Genomic DNA, 15,565 nt, shown 5'->3' with positions numbered 1-15,565 from the left:
GGCTGATTGCTAATAGGTAGCCAAGGCTGAGAACCTGTAAAGCAGAAAAACGAAAGAAATATCTTGACCTTTGAGCAACCTTGGGTCCTCAGGACAAAAACCTACCACTGACAGTAGGTTGGGAGTTTATAAAGTTGCCCTCTAGGACATCTCCTCTGAGGGGTGGAAGGGAAGAAATAGCTTGGAAATAGCTCACTGTGTGCAAAGGAGAAAGTACCTCTGGTGGAGATGAGAGCAGCTTCACTCTGTTCACTTGTCCCAAACGCATTGATGGCCCTCACATAGAAAAAGTAGTTATCATTGGGTTGGAGGTTAACTTTCAGCTGGAGGCCTTTGATTCCAGAGAAAGATCTAAATACAAGAGGAAAATAATAATTTTAAATATAATGCCACGTGCTAAATGATTCCTATTTCAATTTGGTAGTGAATGAACATCTTTTATTAGCAACAAATAACTTATTTTCTTCCCCTTTTATGACACTGGATTAGCAAGCCAGGTCCTACAAAATGGCCATTGTCCACTAAGATTACTTTATCAAATAATTTCTATTATGTGCCTTCCAGAATGCTCTTTGGAACAGAACCAGACACTTAAAAAATTTCAGAAAACAGACTACTCTTGTGGTTAGTGAATCTCCAAGAACATATCATTTTCTTTATCAATTTTTGGCCAGAGGGCACTTTTGGATTAAGATGATATTAAACCAGTCTATGATGATTTTGTACATGATCATCACGCTAAAGCCACCAAAGTTAAAAGAAACCAAAGATCTTTAAAGAAGATGAAATCTTTTAAAGCAAACTCGATCTTGGCAAGAAAAGAGAATTCTAACTGCAAAAAAAAAAAAAAAAAAATCCTCAAAGTTGCTATTCCTAAATTGCCTATTTAAATTAAAAGAAAAATGCTGATAGTGGTGTCTAATTGGCAGTGGGCTTGGCATTGTAACAGCCCCACCACTTAATACAAATGGATTTGATGGATTTGAAGATGGAGCTCTCTGAATCTGCCAACAAGCTAGAATAGTTTTGTGCTTCTTTCCTATTCTCTTTAATCTGTTTTATATCATAGCCTAGAGCATGAATTAAGAAAAAAAAAAAAAAAAGCAAGCAGGGCTCTTTCTTTAAACTTCCATTTGGAGAGTCCTTAGAGTTACAAGTTAGATTCCTTGCTAATGAAAGTTCCTAACCTGGGTGCTGGAGAGCCAGAGCTCCCAGGAGATATAATTGTCAATGAATATAATAGTACAATAGCCTTCATGTTCATTCTCAGAAGGGTAGGGTTTTTTGTTTGTCTTTGTTTTTTTTGTTGTTGTTGTTATTAATGAATATACCACAAAAGCATCAGAATCAAAGAGTGGTCACTGTTCATCCATAGATGAATATTTTTCCAGCTTATTTCTACTTTTGATGACTTATTTCATTTCCTAATACCTGCCTTAGAGAATAACATGGAGAACCAGAAAAAGGAAAAAGTGTTCTTGACCCAGAAGACAAACAAATTTCAAACTTCTTAAAAGCAAAACATTTGTACAGAATAACCACCCCACCCTGACCCCATGTCTAAAAGGACAAAACTCATGTGTGCTCCTCAGAAGGCAGCGGCAAGGGGAGCACCCTGGACCTGCTTGTGTAACTGCTATTTAGTGCCTGTGTCTGGAAAAGGTCAGTGCAAACTCCTTGAATCATATTGGTTGTTATTTTAGAACTGATCACCTGACCAGGCCCTCAGGAGAGGACTGTCCTTAGATACACTCAGACTGGATCAATGACATTGAGCCCCATGTCCACGGACAACTAATTAGGCTTCAGTGAATTAATGAGAAACGATGTCCTATGATTGAGAATGTAATTTCTGACTAATATCTAGAATATTATTCTGGGGTAGATGTATTGCTTATCTTATTGGGATTGATGACTTAAGAAATGTTTTAAATGAACATTAATTATAATTAGTAACAAAATTATTGTCTCACTAAGCATAGTCAGCCTGAACTGAATTTCAGACTTCATTCACTCCCTAAATAAATATGTATTGATCACTTATCATGTGCCCAGGCCCTGTCTCTGCCTGTTATTCTGAGGGCTTGTTGAGGAGGCGGGGGTGGGAAGGGGGAAAGTGACAAGGATTCGTGGGGAAATTTTAGCTTTAGAGACAAAGAGAACACACTGGATTCATTTTATAACAACACAGTTGTTAAATAGCAAGGATACTGTTTTTTAGGTAAGTGTTTGCCCTTAAGATGATGAAGTCTGTCAAGGAGAAAATTCCACATATATAGTCAACTGCATGCTCTGTCTCATTGCTCATTTAAAGAATAAAGATTTACATGGTACTGAAGTCAAAATATGGGATCCGTCCTGCTTTCAGTGCCTGAAACAGGTCAGGCAGATTTGACAAATGTGCACAATGTCCTCACTGAATCTGTGAAATAAAAGCAGCAGGCACGCAGACAAAAGTAATATGAAATATGGTGGTGCTTTATTGTTTACAAGTTGCCATCTTATGCTCAAGCGCCAAGAACAAAGCAAAAAAGGTTAGAACAAACAGTTCGTTTCCTTGTCTACTTATTCCAACTCCACTCAGATGTCACCAACGTCTTCATGTCAGCTGTCCCTGCTTTTTAGCCTAACGAAAACTTCAAAAATTCTGGAATTTGAGATCTAAAGAGTAGCACTCTTCCAGAGATTACGATTTTTTTTTTAATTTCAGAAACAAAAATTTGTCATAATTGTAACTAAGTCCACATGACTTATAACAAGCATTGCATAGTTTGCAGTAGAATTCAAGTTCACAGAATACCCAAACTAAGGTGAGTGACCAGACAGCAAATGAAGCCATGATAGTTTGTTGGTGCTTAGTTGGTGCTTAGGGATTTTATACCAGTAAATAACATGACTGATGTGACTATGATTGGAAGTCTACAGCCAATAATAAAATTTGAAAGACAATTAGAAATTTGACTCAAATGGTCTCATTTTGGGCCCTAAGTGTGGGATCCTCCCTACAAGTGCCATAGTGCAATGGAAAGAGATGGCTTTATGTGTGGAGGTCCCAGAGATGCGAGGGCAGTGAGCAGCACAGCACCTAGAGCCTCTGAGCAGCAGCCGTGAAGTTGATTGCTGGTGGATGATAAGCTCTAGTGGAGCTGAAACTTATCACAGAGCATTGTGCCCAGCAGGCTTCAGAGGCCTCTCAACCTGCTCATCTCACCCTTGGTAGCTCCACTGCTACAAAGCAGAGCGAAATGACTTAGAGGAGACTCGCTGTCTCCTCAGAAGGCCTTGGGCTGCCCTGAGAATGAGAGATGGTCTCTTTCTCTGTTGTTTCAGAGGCAAATGAGTGGAAGCCCCCAGCAGCTGATGCCTGTGAGGACGGCCTCTCTAGCTTGGGCCCTTTTATTCTTGAGTTTTGGCAAGGAGCAACTGGAAAGTTTGCCACGACTAAGATGGACAATGGGGTGAGAATCGTTTTTGGTAGGAATTGAAAAGGATTTTTACGAAGTAAAAAATAATTGGGGACATAATGGTTAAGGGGGATATTAAAAGCATTCCCATTAAGTCAGAGAGAAACATGAGGTTAAAAACACTGGGAGGTAGGAGGTAAAATTACTACCATTTGCAGATGATGGGACCATTTATCTAGAGAACCCAAGAAAATCAGCTGAAAAACTCTTACATAATAAGAGAATTCAGTAAGATGGCTAGATATAAAACTGATACAAGAAATCAAAAGCCTTTATATACAAATAACAACTAGATAGGAGATAAAATAAAAAATCTTATTTAGAATAGTGACAGACATAAAAATATATAAAGATATAAGATCTATATAAAGAACATTTTTTAAGATGCTACTGAGGGAAACACAAAAAAAGACTTGAGTGAAAGGAAAGGCACATCAGTTCTTGGATAGGAAAATGAAACATCATAAAAATTTCAGTTCTCCCTAAGTTAATCTATAAATTTAACATGATCTCTAAAAATAACAAATTGTCAGGAGCAGGCTGATGGAGGAGGCTACGCATCCTGATTCTAAAGATCATATCAAATACAAACTAGCAAATAGAAAAAAAAGTCAGGAAGCAGCAACCTAATCTACCAGGAATTCTAAATTATAAAGCTACAATAATAAAACCAGTATGGTCCTGGGGCATAAACAGATGGATCAATAGACAGATTATAAAGGTCAGGAATAGACCCAAACATATAGTCTCTTGAGTGTATAATAATGGAAGTATTTCAGATCAGAAGGGAAAATGATGGGTTTTCCTGATGGGACAGCTAGATAGCCATACTAAAAAAACAAAACAAAAGTAGGATTTCCTACTTCACACAATCTACTGAGATAAATTCCAGATGATAAAATACCTAGTTTAAAAAATGAAATTACTGTATTGGCTACTACAGAAAACATGAGTGAATAAACACACCACACACACACACACACACACACACAGAGAGAAAGAGAAGGGGCAGGGGGCAGGGGGGCATTTTAAAATATGCTACCCAAGTTAAAAGCTATTTTCAAAAGAGATTTATAAATTCAACTCAATTATAAAAAATATGCACAGTAAAAAAATTTTAAAGATTTGAAACTTATATCTTAATAGGAAAGCTAACTTCCTTAAAAAAACAGAGCTTCTACAAATCAAAAAGAAAAAATAACACAATCCAAGAGAAAAAAAATTGCTAGGAAATGAACAGTTTATAGAAAAGGAAGTACTGTACGTGGCTCTGAACCATATGAAAAGATGTTCAACATAATAAAAGAAATGCACAGTTAAACTAAAATAAGATTTCATTTTCTACAAATTGTCAGAAGATCAAAAGTTTTATCATCCCATGTTTAGGCAAGGGTATGAAGAACTAAGCACTCTTGTACACCACTAGTCAGAGTCAAATAAACAACTACAACCTCTATAGAGACAGTTTAGTAATATCTATCAAAATTCACAATGTGCACACTTTTTAACCAGTTATTCCACTTCTAATAATTTAATTTACAAATATATTTGCACATCTGTGAAATGATATATGCATAGGGTTGTTTACTGCAGCATTGTTTGTGATGGCAGGAGAATAGAAACAACTTCAATGCCTCTCAATTGGTAAATAAGTTAAATTATATTCTTTTTTTCTTTTCTCTTTTCTTTTTAGATGGAGTCTTACTCTGTTGCCCAGGCTGGAGTCCAGTGGCATGATCTCGGCTCATTGCAACCTCTGCCCCACCTGGGTTCAAGCAATTCTCCTGCCTCAGCCTCCTGAGTAGCTGGGATTACAGGTGTGAGCCACTGTGCCCGGCCTAAATCATATTCTTAAAACAATACAATAAAACTTAAAAAAATCATTTTTATTTTTATTAATTATTTTTTTAAGATGCAGTGTCACTCTTGTCTCCCAGGTTGGAGTGCAATGGCACAATCTTGGCTCACTGAAACCTCTGCCTCCTGAGTTCAAGCAATTCTTCTGCCTCAGCTTCCCAAGTAGCTGGGATTACAGCTGCCTGCCACCATGCCCAGCTAATTTTTGTATTTTTTTAAGTAGAGATGGGGTTTCACCACATTGGCCAGGCTGGTCTGGCACTCCTGACCTCAGGCGATCCACTCACCTTGGCCTCCCAAAGTGCTGGGATTACAGACATGAGCCATCACACCTGGCCTAAAATGGTTTTTTTTAATTGAAGTAGTTTCATATGTATTGATATGGGATGCTCACCAAGGAATATTTTTAAGCAAGAAAAGCAAAGTGGTGAAACATATATAGTATGCTACCATTTGTTAAAAAACTATAGATGTTTGTATGTGCACAGACTATCTGGAAGGATCAATATGAATCAGCTAACAGTAATTGCTTCTGGGGAGGAGAATTGGGTAGGTAAAGGATAGGTAGAAAGGAGACTTAATTTCCACTGTATTCTCTTTTGTATCTTTTAAATTTGTACCATAATACATATTCTCTATACAAATTTAATTAAATATTTTACTTTTAAGAGCTATATTACCAGCTCAGAAGTTCAAGAGTTGGTTGATGTGCTTGCACAATCTCAAAGGGGACATTAATTTGAACACTGTAAAGTAGCTTCTCCAGGAATTTGATAATTCAGCAATTTGTACGGGATGGAAAAAAAGGAAAGGAGTATGTATGTGCTTAAGGGAACTTGAGGGGTTGGCAATTACAGGGTGTGGTTGTTCTCTGCACCACCATGTCCAACCCCTGGATCTAAGCATGCTTTCTCCCCAGGGGAGCGGGGCGGCCTGCATACAAACAATATGGAGGAATCCAGTGCCGTGATTCCTAGGAGCAGCCTACAGTTAGTGTCGTCACTGCAGTGTACCACAGATGGCTAAGTAGGTATTGTTTTTTTAAAAATACAGTTGGCTCTTACTGACATTCACATTGGCAGCACCAACATTCAGGCAGTCCAGAGGACACCACGTGGTGTGACCTGTGAACAGAGTACATGGCTGGGCCCTAAAGGACCAGCTAGTAAGGCAGTGTTCCCCAAGCCTGCCCAGGCATATTAGATCTTCTGAATCGGAATCTTAAGAGGGGCCTTCGAATCTAAGTGTTTAGTAAGCATCCTGGTTGATTTTTATGATCATTTAGGTTGGGAAAAATAATCATAAGATAATGCGGGGTAAGAAGGGGTGGGAAGGAAAAAAAACTACTTGAGAACATGAGCAACATTAAATATAAAAAACTAACTGGATAGCCATGTCTGTTTGAAGCTACTTATAAAATCTTAACTAACTGTAAATATGGAACTTTTTGTTTAAGGTGAAACACTTGGTTAAATCGGGATTGAGAAGATTTTCTTTTTTAAAAAAGTTGGTAAATAAAAATTTTTGAACAGAACGATTTTTCTTTTGATAAATGATGATATTATGAGACTCGATGGTAAGCGTCTCACTCTTAGTTCATAATAGTGTGGAAAATAACATGGGGGCTGAATGCCCAGGCTGGTCTTGAACTCCTTGGCCTCAAGCAATCCTCCCACCTCAGACTCCCCAGGTGCTGAGATTACAGGTGTGAACTAACATCACTCTTAGTTCACAACAGTGTAGAAAAGTAACATGGCGGCTGAATGCTGACAACCATGGGGCTTAGGCTTTCCTATAATTAGACATTCTTGCAAAATCAGCACAAGCCAAAGGTCCCAGCAGAAAGGTTCTAGATTTTTGTTTTCTCTATAGTTACCCTCCAAAGGCTGAATGGTATCATTCATATTCCAGGCAGAGAATCCCAGGAGCTTAGTAACATTCATTCCTCTGGATTCTCTAGGCCCTCCTTTATCCCTCCACAGTCACACAGGCAAACAATTCCTTGAGATCCTCATAAAACTGCCTGCCCAGAATGGTGACTTCACATTATGCTTTCAGATCCTGTTTAAAATAATGGTTATATAGAGAATGCCTTTGCAGCTTTTGTAAAACTGCTCTTAAAGACAATCGCTATTATCCTGTTCAATAGCCCTTATATAAAGATCTACATGAAAAATTCATCTTAGAGCTGAATGTCAAGAAATATAATTGTCTCTCTTAGTGAAATGTGCTTCCTTTTAAAAAAAGATGAGTTATGTAATCTCTTTTTTTCCTCTTGCTGTCTCCCCCTCTCTCCTGTTTTCTCTTTAGCTGCCAGTAAGTTCAGATTTAAATTTTATGTTCCATTGAGGTTCAGTTCTTCACTTTCAGTCTCCTCAGTCCTGCATTATTTGGCTCTTGTTCTCACAGGATTGTTTTACTGGTTCTACTATGTCTGGGTCTTTCATTGTGGACAACCAGAATACTTTTGGAAATTGACAGGCCTAAGTTAGAAGTGAAGGAACTGATTGGGTTTCCATTGACTGAGGTTTTACTGTACAACTAGGAGGTGTTGTACATGATCAAAGTCAAATAAGGGTCATTTGGGAAGAAAGATTTCATTTAGGAAAAGCCGAATGCCAAGACACTGGGGGGCGTGATGGGAAATCATCTTCGCATAACTCCCTCTCCCAAAGGCTCCCTACAGAGGGATATGACAACTGGGTCAGGAAAACATTTTCACATACAGATTGGTGACTAGCTCTTAATTACTCAAGAGAATTTTGGCCCAATCGTGTCAGTGACCCTCCTGTCCCCCTGTGAAGAAGCAAGGAGCAGGAATGACTGCCTCCTTTAGCCACAGGGTGCAAGGAAGCTCCAATCTCTTGCTGTTGACCACTGGTCAGTCATCACCTATCCATCTGAAGGCTTAGGAATAAAGATTTAAAGAAAAGAAAAATGCTGGGATTCCTCACTCTGCATTAAGTTCATTAGGAAACTTACTCTTATTCGTTCTTATTCTACAGACAGAGCAGTGGGTGTCCCCAGCTGAAAACACCCACCTATGACAGGCAATTCTGTTCCTGCTCCACCAGGTGGGGCCCCACAAGCTGCAAGAAGGAGGAATATGAGTTCACAGGCCCAGCACCCTGAGCCCAACTCCCTGGAAATGCTTGCCCTGGAGGATGGCCCCGGGAGGGTCTCCCCAGCCCATAGCCTCAGCCAGGGCCAGGGCGCAGGAGACTCACTCCCAGCTACTTTCTGGCGTATTGACTCTCACAGATTTGTCGTTCAATACACGGCTTCTCTCGCTGCAGCCCACACGGCTAATCCCTGTACTATATTTCTCTCAGTTTTCCCTCCTCCACCCACACTTCTTCTGACTTCTCTCCACACAGGAGAGACAGAACAGCTGAGGAAACAGCAGAGCTGTGGAAAATTTTTGAAAGTGTTTTGAGCCCACCCAACCTGAGGAGAGCATTCAAAGAAAAACAGGAAGAAGGCGAGTAGGGGCTCCCTCAGCCCCCGCGCACAAGCCGGGGATTGTCACTCCCGCCTACCCCAAACCCAACAGGGGCCGACTGCTGGGACCGAGCCTCGGTGCCCACACGCAAAAATATGCAAATGTTTTCTGTGAGGATTATGGAATGGAGGCAGTTGCTCAGCTATTTCAGACACTGCGTCATGTAACTTGGGGGCACAGTAAGCTCATTCCATTCAAACGCCCACCATAAAAGTTCAACTAGCACCTTTGGTCTTAAATTGGAATCGCCAGAGGCCATTATACCTGGGGAAGGACTGCAGGTCTGAAGATGGATGTGTTTCTATTCTGGCAACCAAAATTAGATTCTCCAATCTAGAGGACAACCAGTGCCCTCTCTCCATGTGTGCGTGTGATTTAATATTACTCATCTTTTTTTGCCTTTTTGTTTTTCATTTCCTTTCAACTTGTCTTCCTACACCATACCAGAGCTTTGAAGCCTGCTTGTTTTATCGCGGATTGGGGGTGGAAAAGCAATGTGAACTCATTTAGCTCTTGCTCCCTGTCTTGTTTGCTGGAGATCCAGCCAGTTAGATGACTTGAAGTGGGCAAGGACAAAAAGAGATTGGCTAATCCCATTCATTCATTCATTCATTCACTCATTCGTGAAACAGACCTTTATTGAGTATCTACACAGATAAGTTCCCCATTCATACCCCATTTACGGTCCAGGCTCAGTTACACTAAGCCACAACAAATGGAAGTAATCTTTGATCCTCCTAATTTCCCTCAGGGACCTCCGGATCAATTTTTGGATCTAGTTTAGTACTATAGAGTTTTTGCATGAAATCCAGAACCTATGTAAGCGTTATATAACCAATGGATAAATAAGCTTGTAAAGTCCTTCCCTATAAGTTACCTGTGGGAAGGTTTCCAGTCCACAGATTAGACTAGTCCTATCTCCTGGTTAAATATCCAAGCACTACAATTAATTCATCCATTCTTCTTTACTTTGCTGGCACAATTTATTTTTTCCCCCGTTTTAAATAAGAGATTATCCTCAAAGCTAGACTAACTTTTCTTACTAGTCAGTGTTATTATGTCTTTGATGCTAATTGATATTTACTCATTCCAGTAACACATATTTATTGAGTAGCTACAATATGCCAGGCACTGTCATGGGCACTGAGATGACAACTTCACACAATGATCCCTTCATGGAGCCAACAAAGGAGTGAGATCAAACAAATCTTGGCTTGCTGTTCTTTCTCAGAGACAAAGTAACTTTATCCATTGCTGTGCAGAGAATCAAAGTGAAGAATGGGGTTCTAATATAATGGACAAAAAGGAGGAATTGTTTACATTTATTGACTAGAGATGACCAAGTTTTGAGCTTCTTTATGTATCAATTCTACTGTAAGACATGTTCTCCACAGCTGACATCTTAGAGATTGAACTACATAGATCGTAGTTAAATAGTTAATCTTTTACAGAATTTTGAAGCATCGGACCGTGTAAAGAATGTTTTAAAGCTGGTTGTGAAAAACAGATGGTCAAAAGAACCACAACACATGGCCACTCCCAAAGAGCAGAATTTGCCTTCTGTCTTGAACTCTTACATTAAAGAACCAAAGAGATAAAAATGAGTTTTGCAGTCCTGGGACTCTGAGATTAAAGATGAATTATTTCAGTCTGTTGATGCCAACCTAGGGAATAAGATATTGAGGGCTGTATTGATGGGGGATGGCTCTGATGTGGTGTGTCAGCAGTAGACTTAGCAAATGAACAGGGTAGCAATTTGTGGCCAATAAATTTTTTCCTCCCTCAAAAAATTACCTATTGTCAGACTCAGCAGGGATCCAGAGGTTGGAGAGTCAAACCTGGGCTATGGACTGAATATATCGTTGCACCTCCTGGCACTGAGGGGCCTCTTAGCACCTAAATGGAAAGCAACTCCATCTCCAACAAAGCATTAAACTATCAACAGGGCTTCACATATGGAATTTCCCTTTTTTTCTAAATTTGCTGGACTATAACCACTCAACAGCAAAGAACCCCTTGTATTGTTCTATAACTACTGTAAATTTTTGCTTAGCCAGCCCCTAATATGCTTTCCTGCAACAAGAAAAATAAAAATGAATCGATTGGCAAGATCTCAAATAGAACAAGCTAATGACAAGCCTTATGTTTTAATAAGCTTGATGTTGGTCTTCATGAAATTGGTGGATGGTCTTTTTTTTCCTACAAATGGAAATGTCATTGGTTTCTTTGGCTTTTGCAAAGGATTTTTTAGAATGCATTGTTGTTATCAGAATGAGCCTTTTCTTTTCTTTTTTCTTTTTTTTTAGTTGCAAAGGCCCCAGGATAATCAGGGAAGGGAAAAACATTAACTAGAGGGGATTTGAATGGTAGTGCATTCTCTCTTCATATCTATGTTTTTCACGGGACAGAGAAAACTAAGGATGCACGGTACCACCCAGTCATCAGGCTATTGAGGGATGCCTCAGTCTATTCAGGGCAGCAGTTTTAAAACCAGTGGAAAGAAGAAGACAGGCCCGGGTTTGAATCCTGACTCCATACCCTCACTCCATCATTTCATACTTTGGCCAGATTATTTAACCTTTCTGAGTCTGATTTAGTGGAGATCACTACCTGCCTCATAGGATGGCTGAGAAGATTCACTGAGAGCAGGCAAGTTCCCAGCCAACTGAAGGCCTTCAATGGAACGCCATCTCCTTGTCCCTTCTCCTTGTAGCCACATTTATGAGATGACATCACTGTTCCCTAGTGAGATGGCTACTAGGTCTCAGGGTTTCCAGATTTCTGCTGATTTAAGTATCCAACTGTGCTGATGTGATTTATGCAAATGCCAACTGGGGACAGATGCCATAAAGGGAATGAGTCATTTCAGAGCCTTCATTAGCAGGCTGATCTTGCCTCTGAAAGAGCTGGGTTTTCCTTACTGATGGTAGAAAATGGTGGGAGAGATTACTCTGGGACTCCAGCACTTCTGATACAGGGTTCTTCTCATGTAGCATCAATGAGTTTTCACAGTTAAGGTCCAGGACTCCTCTAAGTGACGTAAAGCAAGGGTTAAAAGCTTAGACTTTGAAATCTTAGAAAATGAGGTTTAAATCCTGACTGCTAATACGAGCTGAGTAGCCTCTCAAAGTGTCTGTTTTATCTTAGAGTTTTTGTGAGGATTACATGAGGCAACATACCTAAAGTACTTGGGCTAGTGATTGGCACATAGTAAATGCTCAATAAAAGTCTGGTTTGGTTGTTTTTTTTTTTTTTCTCTCTCCCTCTGTTTAGGCCAGAGTTCACCTCTAAGCTATTTGCTAATACCGAAGCCTGCCTTCCAGCAGTTGGCACATTAAAAGAGATGTTGTTTCTTGAACATTTATTATGTTTCACTTCTGCTTAAATGCCTACATCCCACCAAAACGTCCCCCACCCGATATTAATTCATCCTTTGATCATATTTTGTGAAGCCTGTCTTCAACTTGAAACTATCATCATTGCTCAGTCATATAAAATTTCACATCGTAACTAAATAAATAGTTGTTGATCATGAAGATAAACAAGAGCTTAAATAATACACTTTATTTAAAGCTGTCTAGAGGTGGCTGGCAAGATGGCCGAATAGGAACAGCTCTGGTCTACAGCTCCCAGCAAGATCAATGTAGAAGGTGGGTGATTTCTGCATTTCCAACTGAGGTACCCAGCTCATCTCAGTGGGACTGGTTAGACAGTGGGTGCAGCCCATAGAGGGCGAGCAGAAGCAGGGTGGGGCATTGCCTTACCTGGGAAGCACAAGGGGTCGAGGAACTCCCTGCCTTAGCCAAGGGAAGCCATGAAGAACAGTGCATTCCAGCCCAGATACTATGCTTTTCCCATGGTCTTCACAACCCGTAGACCAGGAGATTCTCTCAGGTGCCTACGCCACCAGGGCCCTGGGTTTCAAGCACAAAACTGGGCGGCCATTTGGGCAGGCACTGAGCTAGCTGCAGGAGTTTTTTTTCATACCCCAGTGGCTCCTGGAACACCAGCGAGACAGAACCATTCACTCCCCTGGAAAGGAGGCTGAAGCCAGGGAGCCAAGTGGTCTAGTTCAGTTTATCCCACCCCCAAGGAGCCCAGCAAGCTAAGATCCACTGACTTGAAATTCTCGCTGGCAGCACAGCAGTTTGAAGTCGATCTGGAATGCTGGAGCTTGGTGGGGGAGGGGCGTCTGCCATTACTGAGGCTTGAGTAGGCAGTTTTCCCCTTACCATGTAAACAAAGCAGCCAGGAAGTTCAAACTGGGTGGAACCCACCGCAGCTCAGCAAAGCCACTCTAGCCAGACTGCCTCTCTAGATTCCTCCTCTCTTAGCAGGCCATCTCTGAAAGAAAGGTAGCAGGCCCAGTCAGGGGCTTATAGATAAAACTCCCATCTCCCTGGAACAGAGCACTTGGGGGAAGGGGCAGTTGTGGGCACAGCTTCAGCAGACTTAAACGTTCCAGCCTGCCAGCTCTGAAGAGAGCAGCAGATCTCCCAGCACAGCACTTGAGCTCTGCTAAGGGACAGACTGCCTTCTCAAGTGGGTCCCTGACCCCCATGCCTCCTGACTTGGGAGACACTTCCCAGCAGGGTCTACAGACACATCATACAAGAGAGCTCCAGCTGGCATCTGGCAGGTGCCCCTATGAGACGAAGCTTCCAAAGGAAGGAACAGGCAGCAATCTTTGCTGTTCTGCAGCCTTTGCTGGTGATACCCAGGCAGACAGGGTCTGGAGTGGACCTCCAGCAAACTGCAGTAGACCTGCATCAGACAGGCCTGACTGTTAGAAGGAAAACTAACATATAGAAAAGAATAGCATTAACATCAACAAAAAGGACGTCCACACAGAAACTCCATCTGAAGGTCACCAACATCAAAGACCAAACGTAGATAAATCCATGAAGATGAGGGAAAAACCAGTGCAAAAAGGCTGAAAATTCCAAAAACCAGAATACCTCTTCTCCTTTAAAGGATCATAAGTCCTCACCAGCAAGAGAACAAAACTGGATAGAAAATGAGTTTGACTAATTGACAGAAGTCAGCTTCAGCAGGTGGGTTATAACAAACTCCTCCAAGCTAAAAGAGCATGTTTTAACCCAATGCAAGGAAGCTAAGAACCTTGAAAAAAGGTTAGAGGAATTTCTAACTAGCATAACCAGTTTAGAGAGGAACATAAATGACCTAATGGACCTGAAAAACACAGCACAAGAACTTCGTGAAGCATACACAAGTTATCAATAGCCGAATTAATCAAGCGGAAGAAAGGATATCAGAGACTGAAGATCAACTTAATCAAATAAAGCATGAGGACAAGATTAGAGGGAAAAAAATGAAAAGGAACAAACAAAGCCTCCAAGAAATATGGGACTATGTGAAAAGACCAAATCTACATCTGATTGGTGTAGCTGAAAGTGATGGGGAGAATGGAACCAAGTTGGAAAACACTCTTCAGTATATTATCCAGGAGAACTTCCCCAACCTAGCAAGACAGGCCAACACTCAAATTCAGGAAACACAGAGAACACCACAAAGATACTCCTTGAGAAGAGCAACCCTAAGACACATAATCATCTGATTGACCAAGGTTGAAATGAAGGAAACAATGTTAAGGACGGCCAGAGAGAAAGGCTGGGTTGCCCACAAAGGGAAGCCCATCAGACTAACAATGGGTCTCTTTGCAGAAACCCCACAAGCCAGAAGAGAGTGGGGGCCAATATTCAACATTATTAAAGAAAAGAATTTTCAGCCCAGAATTTAATATCCAGCCAAACTAAGCTTCATAAGCAAAGGAGAAATAAAATCCTTTCTAGACAAGCAAATGCTGTTTGTCACCACCAGGCCTACCTTACAAGAGCTCCTGAAGGAAGCACTAAATATGGAAAGGAAAAACCAGTACCAGCCACTGCAAAAACATACCAAATTGTAAAGACCATCGACACTATGAAGAAACTACATCAACTAACGGGCAATAGAACCAGCTAGCATCATAATGACAGGATAAAATTCACACATAACAATATTAACCTTAAATGTAAACAGGCTAAATGCCCTAATTAAAAGACACAGACTGGCACATTGGATAAAGAGTCAAGACCCATTGGTGTGCTGTATTCAGGAGACCATCTCACAAGCAAAGACACACATAGGCTCAAAATAAAGGGATGGAGGAATACTTACCAAGCAAATGGAAAGAAAAAAAAAAGCAGGGGTTGCAATCCTAGTCTCTGATAAAACAGACTTTAAACCAACAAAGATCAAAAAAGACGAAGAAGGGCATTACATAATGGCAAAGGGATCAACACAACAAGAAGAGCTAACTATCCTAAATATATATGCACCCAATACAGGAGCACCCAGATTCATAAAGCAAGTTCTTAGAGACCTACAAAGAGACTTAGACTCACACACAATAATAGTGGGAGACTTTAATACCCCACTGTCAGTATTAAACAGATCAATGAGACAGAAAATTAACAAGGATATTCAGGACTTGAACTCAGCTCTGGACCAAGCGGACCTAATAGACATCTACAGAACTCTCCACCCCAAATCAACAGAATATACATTCTTCTCAGCACCACATTGCACTTAGTCTAAAATTGACCACATAATTGGAAGTAAAACACTCCTCAGCAAATATAAAAGAATGGAAATCATAACAAACAGTCTCTCAGACCACAGTGCAATCAAATTGGAACTCAGGATTAAGAAATTCACTCAAAACCACACAACTACATGG

The 15,565-nt window shown here is 40.6% G+C and overlaps 1 protein-coding gene across 2 annotated transcripts in view; it reads right to left on the bottom strand.

The window, feature by feature from the left end:
- CMYA5 (cardiomyopathy associated 5) overlaps positions 1-15,565 on the bottom strand; it is a 101,575-nt gene that overhangs the window by 9,550 nt on the left and 76,460 nt on the right. For both annotated transcript variants that reach the window (XR_004027088.1, XM_003261520.3), the window contains one exon: positions 218-351. Coding sequence is in view for 1 of the 2 variants with exons in the window: in XM_003261520.3 (XP_003261568.2) it covers positions 218-351 (134 nt within the window). In the remaining variant the exon portion in view is untranslated. The remainder of the gene's footprint in view (positions 1-217; positions 352-15,565) is intronic.

This window comes from Nomascus leucogenys, chromosome 2, assembly GCF_006542625.1.
Source record: "Nomascus leucogenys isolate Asia chromosome 2, Asia_NLE_v1, whole genome shotgun sequence".
Lineage (NCBI taxonomy): Eukaryota > Metazoa > Chordata > Mammalia > Primates > Hylobatidae > Nomascus > Nomascus leucogenys.
This window is presented reverse-complemented; position numbering and strand designations above follow the sequence as displayed.